The sequence below is a fragment of the Schistocerca cancellata genome, chromosome 4, assembly GCF_023864275.1.
Source record: "Schistocerca cancellata isolate TAMUIC-IGC-003103 chromosome 4, iqSchCanc2.1, whole genome shotgun sequence".
In the NCBI taxonomy this organism is placed as follows: domain Eukaryota; kingdom Metazoa; phylum Arthropoda; class Insecta; order Orthoptera; family Acrididae; genus Schistocerca; species Schistocerca cancellata.
In genome coordinates, this window is record NC_064629.1 from 918,642,411 (window position 1) to 918,668,963 (window position 26,553).

Consider the following 26,553-nt stretch of genomic DNA (forward strand, 5'->3'; position numbering starts at 1 on the left):
TATGGCGTAAAATAAGGGAAGAAAGTCTGACAAGACAAAATCGACGTGCTACAAGAAAGCTCTACGTTGTCAGCAGGGAATCTGTCCTAAGAATAAGTCAGAGAAAAGATATAGTCAGAGACTAAAACTGCATCACAGGAAAGGAGGAAGTATTGCAATGGCTTGCCACGTACATGGGCATTTAACTTTGAATTATCTTGGTAAAGAATTGAGAACTTAAATCTGAATTGCTGATCACAGATTCTTTAGCCACATTAGTACTATGCTATCTTACACAGCAAGTATAGTTACTGTCAAAATGTATATCTACAAACTGCTCACCATCAATCTTGTTAGTTGTGTTCGACATTGATGCTGCATTATTTTTTGAATCCTCAGAATTAGCAACACCCATTGTTTCTTTTGCCAGAGTTTTGAGCAATGAATCAAGTCTGTCTTCAGCTGTGTTTAAAGCAGTACCTAAAACAAAACAAAAAAAAAGAGAAAAACCCACATGTCAAATATGATGAGTAATACTAGCACCATTTTGTGTCAAATACATGGAAAACAAGAGTGAATGGTGCTCTAAAAGCCAAGTGTATCAACTTCATTATCTTTCCCCCTCATCATAATAGGTGATTTGTGTGTGTGTGTGTGTGTGTGTGTGTGTGTGTGTGTGTGTGAGAGAGAGAGAGAGAGAGAGAGAGAGAGAGAGAGAGAGAGAGGGGGGGGGGGGGAGAGGGGGGAGAGGGAGGGGGGAGAGGTGTGGCTTAACCAGTAATCTTCAGAAAGTAAAAATAAACTGCAGAGCTACTACCTCACAACTACAGTTCTTCAATTCCACTTCGCTTGGCTCTAACGATCCCGTCACTGTAGGGATACTAAATAATGATCTCCCATTTTCCAATTTCATTTCCAGCACATTGTAACAAAAAGATAAAAGTCACAGGAAAGTCTCAATTATTTGTGTAGTGTGAAACCACCATTTAAGCACTGATAAGTTAATAAAACCATCTGAAAGTGAAAGTGAATATGTGTGTGTGTGTGTGTGTGTGTGTGTGTGTGTGTGTGGAAAAATTTTATACTAACAAATAGGAGGCAATCCAGATTAGATGTACAGCATTGCTCATAAAACAAACATTTTGATGCAACTACATTTTTTTACACTTTGCACAAAGGATGGACACAGTTACATACACTCAAAATAATTTCTAAGATTAAGGGATCTGACAAGACAATATAGCATTGTGCAGGAAAGGATGGAGCAATGTGGCAGTGACTGGCACAATGTCAAAGTCTGTCAGTAAGTTGGTCAACATATTGAAATGTCATGGACTGATGCCAGTCTTAGGTTTAAATCCTGTCTTCAACAGAAGTTTTGTTTAAGTAGGTTATTTTACTTTTTCTCTAACATAAAAATAACTACCTGCTTGTATAGTGCAACGTGCAGCACACTAGCTTGCAAGGTAGGAAGGTGGGTCAGACCTGGATCTAATCAGTGCAGTAGATTGACGATCATGACTTGTGCACCAGCCAGCCTCAGAGCAGTTTTTAGATAGTTTCCCACTCTCCTTTAGGAAAATGCTGTGCTGGTCCCATTTCCCACCTCAATAAATATGGTACACAAACAATTAAAATACGATCACACACAGAACGAAATATACACAATTCAAAGACAGGTGCCCTACACAACTTCCCTTCCTTATGTAAATTGATGACTGCGGCAAAGAAAAGGTATTCAGCCGCAAAGTTAAATAAAATAACACCTAATTTTGGATACAGAGAACACTGTCCTGGATGGCGTGTACGCTAATGAAAAGCAGAATAATTCTCTAACTTTGTCTGGCAATGTTGCTGTTCTTATCAACAAATTTTTAACCGTCAAAAGGGCCAAGCACATCATTTCTTCACTGCTTACTAAATCATTGAAAGGCCTCTAATGTCAATGACCACCTGAATGCTTCACATTAGGTAATCTGTAAGGTGGTCAATAATTCAATTATTTTCTGCCATTTCTCAAATGACACATTATTTACATTATAAATTTTCCTTTGTAGTGGTTCCACAGTCATGTCAAATTTACAGAAGTACAAAACTGTTCCATTTGTTTATGTTTCTAGATGCTTGTAAGAATTCCATGGAATTTACCACACTTTTTTCTAACTCACCTAGTGTCTTAGCTAGACTACCAAGGAATGTAAAGACCCAACAAACAAAGATGACTGAGGCACTCAAAACGAAAATGAAAGTAATAATAGTAATAGTAGTAGTAGTAGTAGTAGTAGTAGTAGTAATTTGAAGGAAGCCAGGTGATGAGGAGTGGTACCATGTTTGTTAAAAAAATCATCTTCTCAATGGATCACATCTCCATCTCTGTAGTCGAGTCCTAGATGGGCTTGAAGCTTAATATCAGCACATTAGTGTGACCAGTTATGGCTGGCTGACACAGGGGCCCAGAAGCTAAAATTCCACTGCACATCACAGTTTACAGGGATTAACAAACACAGATGGACACTGTCACTGGAGATTGTTTACACGGGATGAAATAAACCTTCTGATACATTTTGCTGGCAAACAGTCCACGAACCTTCTGTCCACTGATGTTCATCCTTTGCTTGGCTACAATTCACAGAAGAGCTGTACCTGCAGCAAGACCTCATTGCTCCCAAACTTCGCCACAATGGTTTGAGGAATGCTCCACAGACTAACCTCAATCCCACTGAACTCATCTGGGACACTGTCAAGTGAGATATGTGCACCTTGGGTCCAGTTCCAATCAATTTCGATGAGTTGTTGGTACTGGTTTGAGCAGTCATAGATCAGAGTGGCACTCCAATGTTTTTACTGTCTAGTGGGGTTCATGGCGCAATGAAGCTGGGGAGAGGAAGTGCCACATGATTACAAGTAGATGTGTCTCATTCAGTTATTCATGACTGTAGGTTTTCTGAACATGATGCATAGCACGTACTTCAGTACTGCTACAAGTTTGTCTAAACTCAACATCTCCTGCCCACGCATTAATTTCTCAGTAGGAAGATGTCAGTAACTTACACTTCAGTGACCATTTCTTGACCTGGATTTATTCACTAGAAATAACAATACCCAGAAGAAAGTTATCAATATGGGTGCTTAGCAAGTCTAGTTGTACACTCTATAACCAACTTCCTGTGTTTATATAAATTACAGAGACAATCTGCAAGACCGCTGAGACAACTATTGCACAGTGTGCAGCCCAACTACAAAAGACCTTCTGCCATCTAGTGTAGCTCTGAAATTGGGGGGCAGAAGGGTGGCTTTCTGCAAGTTTAAATGCCAACTGACTGTAGAGAAAATTGTAATCTTTTGACGAGGAGGGTGAAATGATGCACAATTGTTAAGGAGAAAAAGAGAGATCATGGCATTAATTCCTGGACACAATCAACTATCTCATCAGGGTGCAGTTGAATGGGAGACTATTACAAAGAGTTCACGGAAATGTCAAGAGGTGGCAGTGGCATTGGTTAATTTGAAATAGAAATCTCCACACTGCCAAAATACTTGTCACTCAGACAACTGTGACACATTTTGCTAGAGTTCGTGGACAACTTTTTAAGTTTTAGCTCTTCTTTCAGCATAGCAACAACCACACAACAATTGCAAATGACAGCTGGGAGGCTGCAGGAGAGGCCTGAAAATACAGGTTTTCAAGTGAGAAATGTGTATGTCCATTCCAAAAATTCACATTCAGTTTTTCATTTCCCTCAACTCTGGGTGAGGGTCAAGGTTTTTTATGTAATTTTTGGCTAAAAGCTATCAAGGTTGCCACATCTGATCTGAGAAATCTGAAGGCAAGTTCTCTAAAAGAACTTTATAATTTAAATAAACATTAGACGTATTGTTTGGAAAGCATACATAACTTGTCGAACTTCAAGTTTTATTCAATCTTTGTAAGATTTTAGTTTGACTATGGATATAAGAAGCATTGCCAGACCCTAATATTTAAAGAGATTATGATATAGACCACTATGAGGGTGGCATTTAGGAGTAGCCCCCTCCCTACATGCTGTATTGAGTGTTACTCTCATTCACATAGGAACTATTCACGCTGTGCCAAACATACAAGAAGTTCTTATGTATATACACATCTCTATGTCATGCTGTGTTTCTGCATCTTAAGAACAATTATTTAACAACTGTCAATGGCTAAGTAGATCTTTCATGATTCCTGCACATGGGCTTTCTTTTAGATTTTCATGTGCAATATATTGATGTTCTACACAGGAGCTAAAGTACAGGTGCAACCTGCAGAATTATCTTCAGTATATGTTCAGCATTTTAAATTTTTACATTTATGGGCCAAAACTTGTTGACCACTACCCACTGTAAAACTGAATGCTACTTGATGGCATTGTGGGCATGTGTGACAGTAAGGAAATATCATAAATGAAGCAGACAATTCTATTGGTGAGACAGATTGCAAATAGGGGAATCCACTGACATAAGAGACATTGACAAAGGGCAGACTGTTATGGGCCGGCACATGGAAATAGCGACGCTGGTTGGGTGTTTGTGTCCCCATTATTATCAATCTTCATGGATACTCTGCAAATCACATTTAAGTGCCTGGCAGAGTTGATGTTCATGGGCTAATGTCACGAGCTTCAGCAGAAAGTGGCTGAAGGACAGTGAAATCAAACCATAAGAAGGTGACAACATGTTGGATGTCCACACCTGATCACAGAATGTGGAGGTAGTCAGCTTGCCCATTCCGTAAAGAAAGATAGGAGGCTATCTGTGACAGATCTTATGATAGAGAACAATGCTGGCCTAGGCAAATGTACTTTGGAGCAAAACATTCAGTTCTCAATGCTGAAAATGGGATTTTACAGTAGACAACCCCATGTGTTCCTATTTTGATCCAACGACACCATCAATTACGATTGCAGTATGCACAAGATGACTGGAATGTGGATCAATGGAAACGTGGCGCCTGGTTGGATGAATCATGTTTCTTGTTAAACCGACTTGATCGTTGTGTCTGGATATGCCATCATTCAGATGAATTGCTGCTCAAAACATGCGCTGCACCACAAGTACTGGTCAGTGGAGCGCACTATTATGCTATGGGGGACATTCACTTCAGCTTTCAGGGGACATGTGGTGATAATTGAAGGCTAAGGACTATGTGATCATGACTGCACTCTTATGAACCACCTGCATCCATTCATACTCAATGTTTTCTCCAATGGCGATGGCAGGTATCTTCTAACAGGGTAACTGTCCATATCACCAGGCCAGAATCTTGCTACAATGGTTTGAAGAGTATGACAGTGAACTCACATTGATGATTTGGCCATCAAATACACTTGATCTGAATCCGATGAAAATATATCTGGAATGCTATTGGGCACCAGCTTTGCACTCACAAATCACCAGAATGAAATTTACAGGAAATGCGCAACCTGTGCAGTCACATCTGTTGCCACATGCCTCTTGAAACATACCACAGACTTAAAAAAACTGGTGTTGTATTGCATTCAAAAGCAGGACCAAAATGCTATTGCGCAGATGGCTATAACATTAAGACTCCTCAGCATGTGACACTATTTCATTATGTTTCAGATGAATACCATAATTTTATCGTAATCACAGTAATCTTCCTTGATCATGTACAAGTTTTTATCTTCCCATCAAATGCTTACTGTGTTTAGCGCTGACTTGTATGCAGTCCTGAGGGTGCTGTTGCAGAGGAAACGTAATCAAGGGAAGAAATCTCTCATCTGCTCAGATTCCCTCAGTGCCTTACAAGCACTATAACAAGATTATCAAGTAGAGAAAATGATATAAAAGATTACTTTCTCCTTTTCATCAAACGGAGTAAGAAGTATGTTTTTACTGCTACATCTTTGAGATCATAGATTCTTGGGGGAACTGGTAAACTGATAACAGAGCCAAAGAGACCTACAGGCAACACAATATGCCATTGCCCTGCAGGGAGTCATTCCACCACTGAATTAATGAACCATGCAACAATGGGGCTAGGAATAGGTGCTGGTGGTGAATGCCTATAACCTGTGGTCAGTGAAATGAACTGTACCTCAATAGCATACATCACACAGGCCACTCAAATGGGGTGCAGCAGCCCTGATGCACCTCTGAATGGGCATAGCTTCATATGCAAGTTGTGGCACATAAGACAATAACACTACACTTTAACAAAGTGGGAAGGCAGCTGTAAATGTAGGTATGGATTTGGCTCTAATGTAGACAATAAGAAGACAAGGGTGGTGAATATCACTTGAAACAAGCAAGTAGTTGTAACCTCTCACAATTTACTTTTATTTCCACTACACATTTCGGAGAGTTAAACCTCCACTGTCACATGAATTTACATCAGTTACTGAGACATGTATATATTGTACATATGACTTTTGACTAATTTGTGGCATTGTCTGCTAGCAGAAGACAGAAAACAACACGATATTTCAGTACTAGGCTCAAAGTTATGTGGAGGGTTTTGATTGCATATGTGAACAGAAATATAAAGGAGATAAAAATAGTGTATAGGATTCACAAACCTAGCAATGATTAAACCCTTAAAAAGTATTGCAAAAATTGTCAATGAACTTCATACAGCCAAACAACTAGAGGCAAAAACTTACACAAGTAGTTCTGACAATAAAGGCAGGGCTTGTCGGTCTATTGTGAATGCAAATTGTACACCATCTGTTACACAGAAACATAGCAAAACAGTTTATGATTAGCAAAAGACTATAACAGAACACAGTAACACAATAAATCTCTTCAATGATCATTTTGCCATAGCAGGCTACAAAAGTGGCAGAAGAAGAAACACCACAGATAATAACAAAAACTTAAAACACAAAAAAACCATGTGGAACTGATGGAATATCATCTATAAAAGAAGCAGGAGCTCAAAAAACATCTTACGCAACAAATCAACCCATAATCCACAGAAGGAATGTTTCCAGATTGCTTGAAGACATCGCTGATTAAACTAATACAAGGAAACAAATACAATGCAGAATAATGTAGACACACAGTTCTTCTACCAGTCATATCAAAAATATTTGAATGAGCTTACATACAGAAACTGTTGTACTTCTGACAAAATATGGGGTAATCAATAAAAGCCAATTGACTTCCAGAAAGCTATCATATATACAATCATAGATCTCATTGAGATAGACTAAAAATAAATGTGTTCGAGTACTTATGGATCTAAAAAAAAAAGACTTCTGATTGTGTAGACCAGAAAACATTAGAAATGTTTGGCATATATGGTGTAAGAGGGAAGACAGGGGATTGGATTCCATCACAGAAGCCAATATACAGAAGTAACAAAAATGTCAAGTGAGAGAATAACAGCTGAAGTAAGAATTCTACACTCATCTGTCCCACTGGGATCCATAATTTGTCCACTGCTCTTCATTTTATACACAAATCACATCTTAAATGCTATAAATTAAAGCAATATAGTTACTTCCACAGATTATAGAACTCTGCTATTCAAGGGTAATAATACAGAAAATCTGGAAGAGGCAACTTGGAAGTAAATAGCTCTATCCAAAGATTTGCTGAAATAAATTTTGCATAATAACACTGCTAAAACATTATGTTTAAATTTCAGACCAAAAAAACCAACATAATGAAGATATCAAAATTGCACTGATGTGTGAGTAGCAAAAAATGCCATACATACAAAATTTCTTTGGATAATGATCAATGAAAATGAAACTTGGGATAAGCACATAGAATATGTAAGTGGAAAACTCAGCTGAAACCTACATTCGTGCACAAATTCAGCAACCAAATAGACACAAATCTAATGAAAATAAAATATTATGCATTAATTAAGTCTAGATTACATTATGACAACTTTTGGGGACAGTATCCCCAAAACAAAATATAAAGAGAGTACTCAAAATGTAGAAAAGAGTAATAATAATGTTAGCAAGGCTTAAATGGAGAAAATCTTGTAGGTCAGCATTTACTTAAGATGATAATACTACCAAGCATATACCTATATAAAATCATACTGAACAAATTGAAGTACACTCTACAACAAAAGAATGACGCACAATGAAGGAATTACCAGGATGGGCTGGAAATTGGTATATGTGACATACATGTGCAGACAAACAAATGATTACAACTGCAGAAAAAAAATTAGACAATTTATTCAAGAGAAAGAGCTTCACAAATTGATCAAGTCAATAATGTGTTGGTCCATGTCTGGCCATTATGCAAGCAGTTATTCAGCTTGGCAGTGACATACTCAGTTGTTGTATGTCCTCTTGATAGATATCATAACAAATTCTGTCCAATTGGTGTGTTAGATTGTCCAAATCCTGAGTTGGCTGGAGGGCCTTACCCATAATGCTTCAAATCTTCTGAACAGTAGAGAGATCTAGTGACCTTGCTGGCCATTGTAGGGTCTGGCAAGCATGAAGATAAGCAGTAGAAACTCTCACCTTGTGTAGGCAGGCATTATCTTGCTGAAATGTAAGCCCAGGAGGGCTTGCCGTTAAGGAAAACAAAATGAGACTTACAATATTGTCAATATACTGCTATGCTACTAAGGAAACCACAGATTACCACCAAAAGGCACCTACCATCAAAAGAAATGGCACCCCAGACTACCACTCCTGGTTGTCAGGCTGTACGGTAGGTGACAGTCAGATTGGTACCCAATCACTGTCCAAGGTGTCTCCAGACACATCTTTGCTGGTCATCGGGGCTCAATTCAAAGTGAGGCTCACCACTGACAACAGTTATACTCAGTCAATGAGATCCCAGGCCAATGACGTGTCTGAAGATGCACTGGACAGCAGTACGCTACCAACATATCGCCTGCCATATGGCCCGACAACCACGAGTGACGGTCTGGGGTTCTATTTGTTTCCATAGCAGGACCCCTCTGGTTGTAAGCTATGACCCTTCATGGCAAGCCTGGGCTTATATTTCAGCAAGATATGACTGCCTGCACACGGCGAGAGTCTCTACAGTTTGACTTCGTGTTTGCAAAACCCACCTTGGCCAGCATGGTAACTGGATCTCTCCCCAACTGAAAACGTTTGGAGCACTATGGGCAGAGCTCTCCAACCAGCTCATGATTTTGATGATCTAATGCACCAATTAGACAGAATTTAGTAAAGTATCCATCAGGGGGGACATCCAACAATCAATCAACGCCTAGGTGAGTAACTGCTTGCATAAGGGGCAGAGGTGGACCAACGTGTTCCTCACATGCTCAATTTGTGAAGCTCTTTCTCTTGAATAAATCATGCATTTTTTCCTAAAATTGTAATCACTTGTATGTCTGCACATGTACATCACCTCAACCAATTTCCATCCTATTAGGAAAATTCCTTCATGCTGAGCCTTTTTTTTTGCCTTTGAGTGTATGTTCCTGATATGTGAGCTATCAAAACATGACATCAGGAAACAGAGCTTCTTTCATGAAATTCAAATTAATGCCATCCTATACAAGTGATATCATGTGCACTGCAATCTAAGACAAACTGCAATGTAACACACAGACACACACACACACACACACACACACACACACACACACACACACACACACACACACACACAAATTACTGTGACCACTGCCTATGTTAGACAATGTACAATAACCACTCACAGATGGCAAGGGGCAAAACTAGCAGTGGAGGGCATACAATGGCGTGCAAAATGAGAGTAACAAACCACTATTTCCCTATCCTGTGTTAATTCACGATATAATCACACAAACTGTCAACAGATGTCAGTATGATCATGTGTAGCGGACCGTTATTTGGCTTTAAGGGCACGATGGTACTGACTCTACTACACGGCAACTGGTATCTGGCCCGCAACATCCACTGGACATGTTGTATAGAGGCAAACAGTGTACAGATGGCATCGGCAGAGTGGCCTTTACTGTCGGAGACCAGCTGTATGTGTACCTCTGATGCATCTTCACAGAAAGGAACGTCTAGAGTGGAGCTGTCAACATGCCACCTGCACAGTCTAACAGTGGGCCAATTTTCTTTTCACAGATGAGTCCCGATTTGGTCTGGACAGTGATTCTCAATGTATTCGCATCTGGAGGGATGTGAAACATGATTTTGGTCCCAAAAACTGTGGAAAGAGACTGATATCAAGGAGGATTCCTAATGGTGTGGGCAGGGATTTTGTTGACCACTTGAACACCTCTTCATGAAATTGTACGGTTAAATTGGTAAGGCTTAATTGCTGTCAGGTATCCTGACAAGATCTTGGGACCTCCTGTGTGGTTGTTGTGAGGAGCTGTGGGCCCAGACTTCATATTGCTGGATGATAATGCTCGACCTCATAGAGCATGGGTGGTTGATGTTTCCCTGGAAACAGAAGATATTGCACGCATAGTGTGGCCTGCTCACTCTCTCAATTTGAATCCCATTGAGCATGTCTGGAATGCACTAGGGACATGGGTTGCATCACATCAGCATCCACCCAGACTTGCGAGCAGCGCTGCATGAAGAATGGGCATTATTTTCTCAACATGAGATTGTTGACATCACTCAAAGCATGCCCTGTCATTTGTCAGGCCTATACTGCTGCCAGAAGTGGTCACACCCCATAAGCAGTTGTTGGAATGTGTGTGTAAATCCGTTAAGTTGGGAAAAACAGAGAACATTTTAGTCTACATGATGTCAAACTAAACACCTTTCAGCTGTCCAGTTTCCAAACTTATTTTATTTGGCTACCAGTTTCGGTGATTTACTACATCATATTGAGACCCCTGACCGACATGTAGGAAGATTCCACCTCGGTTCTGATCAAAAAAGGGGCCAACAATACTGGTATTAGTAGATTTCTGCTTGCTATAGCGATACCTTCACCCATCATCTGCCGACAGATAAGTCTGGTTTCTCTCTCGTAAATCATCCTCCATAAAATTGTGACTTGGCCCCATGCGATTTTCGCCTCTTTCCAAAATTTAAACAACACCATAAATGACTTCAATTTGACAGTGATGAAGTGATGAGGAAGTTGTGGCTCCAACAGCAAAGTCAAACATTATACAGTGACTGCATCAACAAATTGGTCTCTCGTTTGGACAAATGTGTCAGTCACCAGAGCGACTGTTGAGAAATAAATATGAATACATGACGAATAGAGATGTAGAATGTTAATAACATTTATTTTATTTGAAAATCTCTAACCTTTTTTATGTAAAAAGTTTGAAGGCATCCCTTTTAAGCACACACTCATATATGATGTAACAAAAACTGTACCGTATTTGCTCGAATCTAAGCCGCACTTTTTTTCCGGTTTTTGTAATTCAAAAAACCGCCTGCGGCTTAGAATCGAGTGCAAAGCAAGCGGAAGTTCTGAAAAATGTTGATAGGTGCCGCCACAACTAACTTCTGACATTATCCAACGAAGTAAATACAAATTCCGTATTGTTCATCTTCGAATTTCAATGTACTACGAAAATCCGACTGGTAATACTGGGATTTTTGTCAATATGGCCAACTCTACGTTCTGAATTTTTTCTTACCTGTGAGAAGAGATGGTTGCTAATAGGAACCTGATGAAATTTGTATCACATGCAGTATTCTCTTCACCACAAGAATAATACGAATATAAACATTTTGCCATGTATTCTTTCGTGTTTGCTTCTATCTCATTTAAATCCTGTCTGCCAAATAAACTACGAAACTAGAGTGAGACAACAGCAAACGCGGAAGAATATACGTATCGTGTCATGTTTATATTCGTATTACTCTTATGCCTAATAGTGATACAGTCAGAAATGAAGCACGGCAACTGACTAGATTTTTAAATCTAAGATGACTAATTTCTGTGCAGAATTTGATGTCCTAAAGAAGCGGCCGCAAAGATTTTCAAACGGAGAAAAATTTTCGCCAAACTCTTGTTCAGAACATGTTCTATCATACGCAGTCTATTATTTGGTTCTTGTTGATCATTATCAAAGAAAGCAGCAGTGTAAGTAACAACAAATAGCAGTCTCTTGCCATTGTTTCGCTAATGTGACGATTCCTCTCTTTTTTTTTAATTGTAGGCGGCGGTAGCGCGCAGAAAAGCAAGCCATGCCGAGAGCAGCGACAGGCCGTAAACACACACTATCAGAATGCAACAAACAATGCATGACACAGTATAGTAATGCATTTTCAGCTTAGAGTGACTGAAGCAAAATAAGCAATCGATTCAAACAAGACGAAACACGTGAAAAAGGAAGGGTACCCGTATAAATACGGACGGAGCGCCTGACGCATAGCAATGGCTACCTGGTAAAGCTTAACTGCTAAGCTTTCGACTCGAACCAAACTACTGTAGCTGTATCACTGTGGCTGTATCTTCGTTCATTCGACCTAAATTGTGTCTCATATTACAATGGACCAACTTTGTTTCGATTTGGAGGTGCAGCCTAAAACTTTTCTCTCCCCTTGAATTTTGAGTCTCAAATTTCAGGTGCGGCTTAGATATGGGAATTTTTTTTCCCTTATTTCGAGTCTCATATTTCAGGTGTGGCTTAGATTCGAGTGCGGCTTAGATTTGAGTAAATACGGTAATTTACTATGGTACAGGCCTACACTATTGACATACATAATTTGCTAAAATTTGAGTTGATCCATACAATGCATCACATGGTTATTATGAAAGTGCAACTACTCACGGTTGTCCAGTGTGGACTGTAATTATCAAATGGTGGCAAAACTTGGTAGATACGTTAATGCAGAATGGATTTATGCTTGAAAGCAAATTATTTCCAACTGTGGGCACCACGTGAAAATTTGGCAGTGTACACTGTTTGTATGACAGTATGACATCCACGCTGTTATTTGAGACAAGCGTTACTGTGAGTGAATAATATGGCTATTGAGACGAGACACCATGTGCTCTTAATGCAGTTATTTTATGGAAACAGCAGCAATTACAGTGCTGCATTGAGAGAGTGTCACAAACTGAAAGGTCTGAGGAGAGGGATGATGTCATTAAATGGTTTACAGATGATGATAATGAAATTTGAAAACACGAGTGAACTTTATGTAGCATCTGGAAGAAGAAAGTGTCCTATCCTGGTGCAAGATACTGATGAGGATGCTGCTGCTATAACTGACCATGCAGTGCCCCCACATGTAGTCTTAGTGCTCATTCAATGTCATGAAAATTGTCCATTCCATAGTCAACAGTTCAGAAAGTTTTCAGTCTATTTTACGCTGGTATCTGCATTAGATCCAGACGGTGCAACAACTGAAACCTCATGACCCACAGCAACATCCTGCATTTGCTATTTGGCTTATGGCATGGATCAGAATTTATGACGTGCCGAGTAATATTCTATGGAGTGACGAGGCGTATTTTACACTATAAGGTGCAGTGAATACACAGAACTGCCGAATTTGGGGTATTGTTAAACTGTGCGTTGTGCACTAAAAGCCACTACACTTGCCGCAAGTGATCATGCTGTGTGGATTCACAAGCATATTTACTTTCTTCTTCAAAGAGAATACACCCAGAGGGCCTCTCAGGTGTGTCGCGACGTCAGCATGTTACCGAGACTTCCTTGCAGAGCATGCGAATCCTGCTTTGGAAGAGTGCAACTGTGTGGACAGCATAGTTTTTGTGCAAGATGAGGTAGCACCTCACATCACTCGCCCAGTGAAAGAGCTGCTTGTGTGCATTTGAGGCTTACAGGTGCTCAACCGCGAGGCTATCAGCGCCCTTGCAGACGTTACAAAAAAACGAATATGAATAAAATGGAAAAAATTTAACATATGCGCTAAGACAACAAAGAAATACTAAAATGCGCTATAAAAGAGATTAAAACACAAGTAAAATGGTAGAAGTGCTAAAAAAAGGCACAGAAAAATGTGACTTGCTGACACCCTACAAAAAGCATGGGCGAGCCAGTCACCCTGTTAATACGTTAAAATCATTTCCCTGAAATCTTGTGGAAAAATGTTGGACAATTCACAAAACTTTAAAACTCTAACTAAGTTTGTTTGAACGTTGCCTAAAATAGAGGACACGTTGGTCGGCAAATCCATTGTGCCCCTGGTCAGAGGCAGGGGGGCAAAAAAACACCAATAAAATATGTTGCACAGTGATCTGGATGCCACAATCACCACACACTGGAGGATCCTCTTGCAAGTGCAAGAGGCATGCGTCACAGGGCTGTGGTTTATGCAAAGATGGGTAAGGAGTACCTTGTTCTGTTGTGGTGGAAGGAGGTATGCCACAGCCGCAGTGTGGGCTTTACTAGATGGAGCTTATTGTCCATCACTTCCAGCCACTCATCCTTCCACTGACAAAAGACTCTGGAGCTCAACAGCGAGGCTATAGCATGAGGGATGAAGGGGTATGGCACATTGAAATAGCTGTGGATCATGACACTCCTCCTTGGTTGCTAGATCCGCCCTTTTATTCCCTGCAACACCTGTGTGCCCTGGTGGAAACACAGGTATTAGTGCTGACACCAGCAACCCCTGTTTGAGTAGCACTATACGTCATCTGAAACGGCTGTTTAAGAACAGACACAATGGAGTTAGTAAACTTCAGCGGCTGCATGGCCTTATAGATCTTGATGGCCTCACCATACAAGAGAGGCTTAGCTGTTTTGATCTCTTGTATCTTCTTTTCTTTAAGGGAGGTGCTGCAGTCCCTACTCCATACAGGGTGATCCCTGGAGCAATTAAACACTTTGGAGGAGATGGACAATGAACACTTTCATGAGAAGGCTTACCACATTTGCCACTAGTGGCTGCTCCCTTAAAACCTAAGGTGGTGTACCCAAAGCACTGGCATATAAAAAAGTGCATTGGGTTAGGAAGATAAGGCCACACATTGAGGCGGAGAAATCCAGCCTTAACGTGCTATGAAAGCTTCATGCTGCTGAAAGTTAGTACAGAAGAGCCAGATTTCAAGAGATTGCCATCCACCCGTTTCATTATGTTCTACACCTCAATGATGCCTTACTGGGACCACTCACTTTCAGTTCTTTTTGTGGAATGTCAACCAGATACCTGCAAGTAAGAACACCTTTGCTACAATTGAAGGTGTATCCAGTTATTCCCACTGACCATCCATTTTAGTGGCTTCTCTTCAAGTAGTGCTCACTCCAGTAGGTGAATGCGAAGTGTGAACTGGTTGCTGGAATGAAGGTCATCAATGATCTCCCACTAAACAGAGTCTGCAAGGTTGGAGAGCAGAAAGATGGTATGCAGTTCACTTTCTATTGCATACTCCCCAAGACACTGGGCTTTTTGGAAGTTCTTCACTTGTTGGGAATTGGATGTTTCTATTACCAGGGTCCCGTTTCGCAAGCGCTTGACAAATTTTAAACTTCCAGCAATTCCCTCTCAACTTTTTTTGTATGTAAAAAGGCAAAACTTTCTTGAAGCTCCCCCCTTTCCATTTAACTATAAGAAACACATTCTGGGCACCAGCATGTAGTCTGTTACCTGATACTGAAAGATTCTGTGTAATCCCCAAGTCCGGAGGGCTGGCTATATGAGCCCTCTCGTATGACTGGGTGTTGGTACCCACCAGTAACCCACCTTTTCTGCTGGTGGGAGGAAGAGAAGATTTCGAAGGATCCATGCAGGTCCCACAAGCAGCTAGGGAAATACAAGTCCACCTAGGCAGAGACCTGTGTGCCTAGGTAAGCCTTACACAACTGAGGTGCAGCACGTTCCTCAGAAGTTGCCTGCTAATGACTGTTCCTTCTCAATATCCATGCATCTCATCAGTGCGCAGCACACCTTGAGATTGAGGGTTTTTGTTGTAAAAGTTTTTACCAACCTTGTGATTTGGGTGATCAAGTCAAGATCCTCGTTCCCTGTGGCATACAATGTTCAACCACCGTGCAACACTTTTGTCACTGAAGCATGGCCAGAGCTTACAGTGACATAGTACTGGCAGCACTTACCATTCCCCAGCTTAGAAACACTGGGGTCATTGAGCCTGTACTCAGCAAACGAATGCTGAACCCTCAAGGGAAAAGATCTGCTTAATGGAACCTTCCATGAACTTATTACCTCCACAGGTTTTCCTGATGCATGGCCTGCAAGATCACCTGGTCTGAACCATGTGACTTTTTGCTCTGGAGATATCCCAACGAATGCATTTTCCAGGGACACGTTCGGCCTCAACCTGATGATCTGAAGACCAACATACAGGAACAAATTGCTGAGATTCCACTGGAACTGCTGCGAACAATTGGTGGTCAAGTCATTTTATGGACGCATCATCTTGTCAATGTCTCTGGTGCTCATACTGAACAAACTGTGTAAGTGGCACTTAATAATAAAACCAACATTATGGCTTTCTCACTTGTTTGAACTTTCCTGCCCATGTTCCATTCCTAATCCATTACACATGGAAAAATTTCTATATTTCTTTCTTGCATTCACATTGCCAGATTTGCACTTGTTAGCCAAATTGGAACTAGTATTTTGTCCAGTGTAAACTGGTTCTGCAATAACAAATCAGAGATAAGGATACTATCAGGATTGCTCCAGGGATGTGTGATAATATCACTATTATTTTCTATACACATTAATGATCTGGTGGGCAGGGTGGGCAGTAATCTACGGTTGTTTGTTGTTGATGTTGTTGTACATGGGAAGGTGTCTAAGATGAGTCACTTTAGGATGAGACAAGATGACATAGACAAAATTTCTAATTGATGTAATGAATGACATCTAGCTCTAAATGGAGAAAAATGTAAATTAATGTGGACGGGTAGGAAAAACAAACCCGCATTGTTCAGATGCAGCATTAGTAGTGTCTTGCTCGATACAGTCACTTTGTTTAAATATCTGGACATAATGTTGCAAAGCGATATGAAATGGAATGAGCATGTGAGGATTGTGGTAAGAAAGGTGAATGATCGACTTTGATTTATTGGGAGAATTTTAGGAAAATCAAGTTCATCTGTAAAGCAGACCCCATACCTGGCACTAGTGCAACTTATTCTTGAGTATTGCTCAAGTGTTTGGGATCTGTACCAGGTCAGATTATAGGAAGACATACAGCAATTCAGAGGCGGGCTGCTAGATTTGTTACCAGTAGGTTGAACAACATGCAAGTTTTACGGATATGCTTCGGGAACTCAAATGGGAATCCTTGGAGGGAAGGTGACGTTCTTTTTGAGGAACACTATTGAGGAAATTTACAGAACTGCCACTTGAAGCTGACTGCAGAACAATCCTCCTGCCATCAACATACCTTTCGCATAAAGACCACAAAGATAAGGTATGGGAAATTAGGACTCATAGTGAGGCATATAGACAAGTCATTTTTCCCTGGCTCTATCTGCAAGTGGAACAGGAAAAGGAATGACTAGTAGTGGTACAGGGTACACTCTGCCACTTACCATACAGCAGCTCCTGAAGTATGTACGCATATGTAGATGTAGAATGCATTAGAATATCTACCCAGTTTCACTGCCATACGACAATTACAGCCTACACTGGATATCTGTGAGTAGCTGTACTTTAATTATAACCACCGGTATATCGTCTATGGAACCAATATACATAACATTATATTATAAATGCCTTTCAGTGGCTGCAGGATTATTTTCCTTTTTCCTGTTGTATTTACATCATATACACTGAACTAAGCAAACATGGACTATTAGGAGCTAATTAGTACAAAGAACAAATAAAAATAATAATTTACATAACATTTTAATAATTATAATGAACAAGTTGATTTTGTGTGTGTGTGTGTGTGTGTGTGTGTGTGTGTGTGTGTGTGTGTGTGTATGAGAGAGAGAGAGAGAGAGAGAGAGAGAGAGAGAGAGCGAGGTGGGGGGTGGGTGGGTGGGTGGGTGGGTGGGGGGCAGGATTATGATAGTGTTGTGGGTTGCTAAGCATAAAATTCCCAGTTTATTTTTATTTATTTATTTATTTTTTATTGTGTGTGGGCTTATGGCTTCTGTTGTGTTTTTACAGATGTACTTCTACACTTGGTACATATAAAGAATAGCAAATGGATGCTTTTTATAAGAGTACTGATGTGGGGATGTACTGACCAATGCTAAAGTCAGTGGTTAATATAGCAGTTCAAAATTCTATGAAAACTTACATCTATTGCATCATATATCCAAGAAATAACTGAGTAATGTATGGATTATATCTGCCAATGATACAAACAAGGCATGGAAAGTAAATAATTTAGGAATAAATGGAACACTAGCTTTCGAATGAATCCTTCCCCCTCCTTTACAGTTACATCGTGCCGGCTGAATGCACAATACTGAGGCTGCAATTAGGCATGTAGATTGGGGTCATGAGCTGTGTGGGGTGGGTGAAGTGAGGAAGAGAGACAGGGTGCAGGAGGGAGGGTGGTCTACAGTTTAGGGGAAGGCAGCAGGTTTGTGATGTGCAAGATCAGAAGAATGCAGGAAGAAGAGGCCACAGTTGCATCTCCCCTTCCAATGTTCTATCACGATCTCCCAATCTCCAACATCACTTCATCGCCATTGTTCACAGCAAGACCTCACCAGCTCCAGTGCTCGTGTGTCCTATTCCAATTTCACGTACCTGCTGCCTCTACCATTCCATTCTCTCGCTGCCTTCCTCTGAGCCGTCAGCCAGCCTTCCCCAAAGCTGACAGAGCATGCAAACTTCAGGGGTGGGTGAATCTGTATCTATTAGATTTCATCGTCATGCCAGACAAGTGTTTATTTAGAAATCATCATGGAAACATATAAATAACTAAGTAACTAATTAAATACTTAGTAACTGTGGAGGGAAGAGGGGAAGCCATCAATATTACTGCATGTCTCCGAATCCAAGATAAGGTTTTTTACCAAAATTTTGTGCCAAAAAGTAAGGGGTCGCATTGTATTTGCAGCATACAATGTGGAGATTTTTTTTTTCTTTACCGAATAGAACCTAGAGCTTCCATTAAGCTGTAACTCTACTATTTGCCATCGAATTTTTCAGCAGGATACAGACATTACTATGATTCAAATTTTAAATAGTGGTTGTTCACCATGCAGGAGCAGCAAACAATTGTGCAACATAGGTGAGGTAGTATGGAGTCACAGAAGCCAATATCTTAATGTGGCAAAAGGACAAAGTACATCTGAAAAATGCACTTTAGATTAGGAAAGCCTTCAGTGGCTAATGAAGTGGAATTTTTGAATAATATTGAAATGGAAGTAGTGGCATTTGTGTGCAAGAAACAAAGAAGGAATGGCAGTTTCCTGTGATATCACAGAAAATAAAGCATGTGAATTATGACAGGAACACTGTGTCCAGTTTGCAGCCGGCTCTGGGTGGTGAAAAAGGATGACAGGATGCAATAGACTTGTGCTGCGATGTCAAACATCCCTTGCTCACAGTCTTCCAGCGTTGCACCTGGAGAAGTTGGTCGAGTATTAGTGAGACATTATAAGACTGAGGAGGGAACATACTTACCTCTAAGGGCAAATCTGAAACACCGATGAGACTCCTGTGTACTTCGACATGCCATTCAGTATAACATTTAAGAAGCAAGGTGCCAAAAGTACAATGGTTCACAATACGGGCAATGACAAATCATAAATCAATGTGATGCATGTTTTTGCTGATGGAACAAAGATGCGACCCTACACCATCCTCAATTATAAAACTAAGCCAAAGGTAAGCTGCTGTCTGGTGTCATATTTCATTCCAGTGGAAAAGGGTGGGTGACCAATGAGTTGGTTATAGATTGGCTCTATATGGTCTAGAGCAAGAGGCCAGGAGCTCTTCTTAAGAACTGTGGGGTGTTGATGCTTTCAACAGGCATCTGACACCAGTAGTGAAGGCAGAAATCCTGAAATTAAACACAGCTCTTCTTGTCATTCCAACAGGCATGACTTCGCAGCATGTGTTGGATGTGGTGATCAATAAGCCATTTAAAGACCATATGAAGCAGCTGTACAACAATTGGTTACTTCAAATTGGTCAAATCCAGGCCCCTACTGGGAAGCCGATAAAGCCTTCAGTATCACCAATTGCAGAATGGATCCAGACCACTTGAACACTCATATCCAGTGCATCAATTGTGAATGGCTTTAAGAAGTGCTGGGTAACAATTGCATTGCCATGGGGAAAAATGCAAGATAACCATGACAGTGAAAGACACTGCAGATTCCGTCAACCATTCCAAGAGGAGAGGACTTATATCTATATCTGACTAAGGGATGTCTTTATCTGATCTTATTTTCTGTGTATCAGTACTCTTACTGTCTCCTTCAGTTACCTATAATAAGGCAACCATTTGTAAGTTTTCAAAAAAAACCTTGTATGTATATACATGTTTTTCTGTAAACCCTTGTTGATCAACAGGGGTCATCTTGCACTTTGAGCAGTCTTGGATTCGAAGATATATGGTAACTTAATATAATAATAAAAACATTATATAAATGTACCACTGTTGCCAACATTATTATTGTTATATGTTCTTTGTACTTGTTAGCTGCTAATACACCATCTTTATTAGTTCAGTGTTTATAAAGTGTATGTGATACAAACATGACAGGAAAAGGATCCTGTGACCACTGAAAGGTATTCAAATTTATATTACTATGCAAATATACAATTACATCTTTCACATAACTTTGAGCGCTGCACTAAAATAGTATTTTGTTTCCTGTCCTCTGCTATCAGATAATGCCATAGAGCAATCAAAAATCATACATATAGTACATATGCACCTTATAAATTGACACAAATCAAAAGATGTTCAACCATCCGTAATGCATATTAGAAATAATAAATATGACTGGCTACTGTGGGGTGTACTTTCAATTGCTATTTCATAATAGCCATGGCAAAACCTTACCTAAAATGTTTGCATTTGAACTGTGGTGAAGCTTTTAAAATTCTGTGCATTGTTTGAACTCTTAGATTATGTATTTTAGGTTGTGCAACTGCATCAGAGGAGTATCTATAGAGGGCCCAGACTAACACTGAAGGCAGTAGCTTTTTCAGCTATACAGCCTTGTAACTTGAGCCAACATGGTCTGGCTATGTAGGAAATGCACCACTGCAGAAAACACGGGAAACTACAGTATATTTTCAGATGAAGTGGAGCTCTCCTGAATGACTTAATAATGATGGTACCATCCTGGGCAAAATATTCAAAAAGTAACACAGTCCTCCATTTGGATATCTGAGTGGTGACTGCTCAGGAGAATGCCGTCATCATCAGAAATAAACAAATCTGGTGTTTAGAGTGGGGAATGTTAAGATCCCTTAATCATGTAGATTGATTCAAGAACTTGAAAGGGGTCATTCCATATCACACCTTTGCATCTCTGATTTCAATGAAACTTTTCACACATGTTCCCTATAGAATAAAACTAAGCTGTTCTAAATTTTACGTCAAAATACGAAAAAATTCAATGTTTTAAGAGGCTTTCAGCAGAAATCTGTAAAATGTTGTGCGAGATCTATGAAAGTTTTGGCCAAATTTAGGACAGCTTAAAACTGAAAGTAGTTTGTTTCACTAGAAAGGACATGTATTTTGCACTACAGAAGGATTTACTTTTTGGAGACCCTCTAGATAAGGTTTAAAAGAAATTAGATTGGAAGTACCACTGTCAAACATTTGCAAAAATCTATATCTAATCATGACCTAGGAATTATTAAGACAGTTGAAATCTACAATGGAAATAATTCAAAGGCGAACAAGTCGCCACTCACCTATAGATGAGCATACAAGTGTTTCACTTCATGTACTAGACATATCAACACAGTATTTACAGGGGCACACTGAGTCACAAATTCTGGGTTTTAATTGCTGGTGGCAGCCTGGTCATTATGGCAATTCACTCTCCTTTGGGCAAAGGAGTATCAGTCCAGTTTCCACAGCTTAAGAGGAGACACTTATTTCCTTCTGCCTGAAGGTTATTTATGTCTGTGCATGATAACCCCAAATGAAAAAAAATCTAGTTAAAGTATTCAGAATAGGCATAAGCCCCATTTGCTCAAATAAATTAGTTTTATTCCCTCTAAGCATGTCGTACAGTTTTTTTTCCTATTTCTTGATTTATATTCTGCTGTTCAAAGAGTGGTGAATCACTGGCAGCTGCCACCAACAACTAAATTGCAGCACATACTAGCCAGTATGTCAGGAAACAACTGTGTTAAGATGTGTCTAACACTGGTACTTACAGCAGTACATTTGTACAAAAATAATTTTTTTAAGAGTGAAGGCAGCCTGACACAGTAGTGGAGGCACTGAGTTGTAAACAGGCACATAAACAAGACTGAAAACTTTGCTATCTTTCAGACAAATAATTTTTCGAGATACAGTACATATATGTGCACATATGTATACATGTGTAGTGACGTTTTCTGTTTTATGTGCTGCCAATGACACCTCTAATGTTTGGTGAGTTGTTACCTTTACTCCTGAATTATTTACATCCTGCCAGACATCTCCATACCATACTCACATTTGTGAAAACTTGTACGTGAGTCATCCTTTTATAATTATAAGCAAAATATTAGTAATTTTTGGGTCCAACTTTGTTGTTAAACCTACAGTAAGATTTTACTTCACTAGGCAGCTTCAAAACGTTGTAACATAATGGGTGCAAGGTCTGCACACAGTCTCTCCAGACTCTCCTGCCGGCTCGTTACAAAGTCTATAGTTCACGGCCAGAGGGGGGAGGTGGGTGCAAGCTGACAGCTGCCTCCACTGGGCGCAAAGAAGCAAGGTCCTCAAAACATTGGTACACAGGGCTTGCACACTCTCCAACAATGAGAGTCTCAAGCAAGAACTTGAACATCTGAGAATGGTGTTCCAAAAGAATGGCTCCACAGAATGGCAAATTCAGAGAGCCATGTCCTACAGCAACAAGAGGAAACAGAAAAGGAACCTCAGGAAGATTCAGCCGTTGAGTATTTCATTTTGTGGTGCTTTATCCAGAAGGACGACCTTGGACTACAGAAGTCCAGGGTCTAGCCGATTCACTGCCAATGAAACTGATATACCACAATGAAGTTACATTGTGGCAGGTGGAACAGAAGCAGAACTGCCACTAGCATGTGTCACTGGGCACAAAGTGTGGACTGAGCGATCAGTTGGCAGTATGGGTGGGAAGGGGAGGGAGGCCGGGAGGGGGGGGGGGGGCAGAGGAGATGCTAGGTCTGAACCTCACACAGAGTTCCAGTTCAGAAGGAGAGGGGGAGGAGATAAAACCACATAGCACCTGATGAGGGCAATGTGGTCGTTTGTTGAAATGTTGTCCACATTGGACACTGACGTCTGGGCGTTCACCTGTGAATTATTTCATCATGAATTATGTGGGGAGAAGCTGAAGAATCATGTATGAATGGTTAATTAAGATTATTTTGTGTAGGACAGATGGATACAGATATTGGCCCTGACTTACCACCTTGAACAATTGATTATTTGGACATTTCAGAGTAACATAAGGCCTCTTTTTTTGTAATTGTAAAAAATGATTTGAGCCAGTGAATTACCTTAAAACAGATTTAATGAATGTAGCTTTCATGAAGTGTTGCTTCTCGGTCTGAGTTCTGCATCTACATCTACACTGATAATCGGCAAGCCACTATACCATTTGTGACAAGGGTACCCTGTTCCATTACTAGTCATTTCCTTTCCTGTTTCACTCGCAAACAGACAACGGAAAACGACTGCCGATCATTTCCCATTTGAGTTGCTGAAGTATCTCCATAGAATTTATGTGTTGTTCGAACCTACTGGTAACAAATCTAGCAGCCCACCTCTGAATTTCTTCGATGTCTTCCTTTGATCTGACCTGGTACAGATCCGAAACACTCAAGCAGTACTCAACAATAGGTCGTACCAGCATTCTATATGCTGGTCTCCTTTACAAGTGAACCACTCTCCTAAAATTCTCCCAATAAACCAAACTCTACCATTTGCCTTCCCTACCACAGTTCTTGCATGCTTGTTCCATTTCACATCGCTTTGCAATGTTACGCCCAGATATTTAAATGAGTTGACAGTGTCAAGTAGGGCACTAGTAATAATGTAACTGAACATTACCGGTTTATTCTTCCTACTAACTTACATTTTTCCACATTTAGACCTAGCTGCCATTCTTCACATCAACTAGAAATTTTGTCTAAGTTGTCTTGTATCTTTCTTCAGACACTCAACTTTGACACCCTACTGTACACCACAGCTTCATCAGGAAACAATCACAGATTGCTCCTCACCGTGTCTGCCAAATCATTTGTGTATATAGAGAACAACAGCCGACCTATCGCACTTCCCTGGCGCATTCCTGAAAATACCCTTGTCTCTGATGAACATTTTCAGTCGAGGACAACATACTGGGTTCTATTGCTTAGAAAGTCTTCAAGCCATAAACTTATTCTATATGCTCAAACCTTCATTGACAGAACGCAATGAAGCACTGTGTCAAATGTTTTCCTGAAATTTAGAAATATGGAATGTGCCTGTTGCCCTTCGTCCACAGTTCACAGTATATCATGTGCGAAAAGGGCAAGCTGAGTTTTGCACGAGTGATGCTTTCTAAAACCATGCTGATTCATGGACAAAAGCTTCTCAGTCTCCATAAAGTTCATTATATTTGAATTGAGAATAAGTTCAAGGATTCTGCAGCTAACCAAAGTTGAGGATATTGGTCTGTGATTTTGCAGGTGCATTCTTTTACCCTTCTTATATGCTGGAGTCACCTGTGGTTTTTTCCAGTCATTTGGGGCTTTGTGCTGGGCAAGAGATTCACAATAAATGCAAGCTAGGTCAGGGGCCAATGCCATGGAGTACTCTTTGTAAAACTGAATGGGGATTCCATCCAGATCAGGTGATTTATTTGCTTTCAAATCTTTCAGTTGTGTCTCCACGCCAGGGATGCTTATTACTATGTCGTCCATACGGGAGTCTGTCCGTTTGTCTAATGATGGTATGTTTGAATGATTCTCCCATGTGAACAATTTTTTGAATATGAAATTTAAAACTTTGGCTTTCGTTTTGCTATCTTCAACAGCCACACCAGACTGGTCAACAAAGGACTGAGTGGAAGTTTAGACCCACTTCGCGATTTTCCATAGGACCAGAATTTTCTAATGTTCTTTGCCAGATCTTTTGCTAAGGTGTGACGGTGGTGATAGTTGTGTCCTTTGCACACAGATTTTTTTCACATATGCACAAATCTTTGCTTGTCATCATTTGCGTGTGCTCTTTGGAGCCGAGAGTGCAACAGCCTCTGTTTCCTCAGCATCTTCCGAATTTCGTTATTAACCAGGGTGGTTCTCTTCCATCCTCTATCCACTTACTAGGCACATAACTCTCCAGACCAGAATTTACAGTCTGCTTAAACTTTGCCCATAATTCTACATTCATCTCACTGGAACTAAGTGATGTCATCTGTGCAAGACAGTTTTCAAAAAACTGTGTTCAATAGTATTTTGCATGACTGTCTGCCTGTACAACTCCCCCCCCTCCCCTCCCACACACACACACACACACACACACACACAATGAATCCATATAGACATCCCAGTCTTGATCTCGGTATTTCTGCGCTACTGACTGTAGACTTTCTTTGAATGACTCTAGAACTGTTGCAGAAGAGTTGAGTTGCCAGTAAAAACATCCAACAATTAAACAGGTTTCACCAACAGCTGTTATATGTGACCAGATAACTTCAATGTCCTACTCAAATTTGACCTCAACAGAGACAATATTTTTGTGAACTGCAATGAACACGCCTCCTCCTAAGACCGCTAATCTGTCTTTCTGATATACGTTTCATGACTCACTATATATCTCAGGGCTTTCCACTTCGGGTTTCAGCCAGCTCTCAGTCCAAAGAATAATTTGAGTGTGAGAACTTTCCTGGAGTGCAGTAAATTTGGGAACTTTATTATGAATACTTCAATACTTTACTGATAATATTTTGGCAATCAAAGTGTCTTTACTCTGAACGCTGTCCGACTTCCCTTGCTGCATATTGACTGATGAGTCTTCAGGGTACCTCAAACTACTGTCTAGCCTAAAAAATTCTCATATGCACTCCACAACTACTCTGCTACCCGAGCAGCTGCTTCCTTCGTGTAGTGCACCCCTGAACTATCTACTAGAAATCTGCAGCCAAGATCGTCACAGAGTCAACAAAGCCTTTGGTTGAGACTCTCCACTCAGCTCCAAACCAAAGGATTCTGATCAAATCTGAGAACAATGTTGCAAATTGTGAGCTCCGCTTGCACCCCATGCGCGGTGCCAGCAGTCTTCACCACCTCTGCCAGCCACCTGTATGATCTGAGAATGACCTCAGAATCCACGCGACAGGCGTCGTCGGTGCCTACATGAACCGCAATTCGTACATGACTGCACCCTGCATGCTCGATAGCTGCAAGCTAGGCCACCTCCACATATCGGATGACACCCCCCCCCCCCCCCCTTGCAGACATACAAAGTGCACATTAGCTTTCTTTCCAGCTCTGAACACTATCTGCCTACGGGCTCCATAACGTACCTAACATTGGATCTCCGAATAACTGGTAACCCCACCCCCATGTGACTGCTCGGACCCTACTGAAGAAGTGGCCATCTGTCCACCCC

At 40.6% G+C, this 26,553-nt stretch overlaps 1 protein-coding gene across 3 annotated transcripts in view; it reads right to left on the reverse strand.

The window, feature by feature from the left end:
* The window catches only part of LOC126185089 (band 4.1-like protein 5), a 167,700-nt gene that overhangs the window by 72,091 nt on the left and 69,056 nt on the right, over positions 1–26,553 (reverse strand). For 2 of the 3 annotated variants that reach the window (XM_049927886.1, XM_049927884.1), the window contains exon 12: positions 322–459. The exons of the other annotated variant lie outside the window; for it this stretch is intronic. In XM_049927886.1, coding sequence (XP_049783843.1) covers positions 322–459 — 138 coding nt within the window. The remainder of the gene's footprint in view (positions 1–321; positions 460–26,553) is intronic. 3 annotated transcript variants of the gene reach the window in all.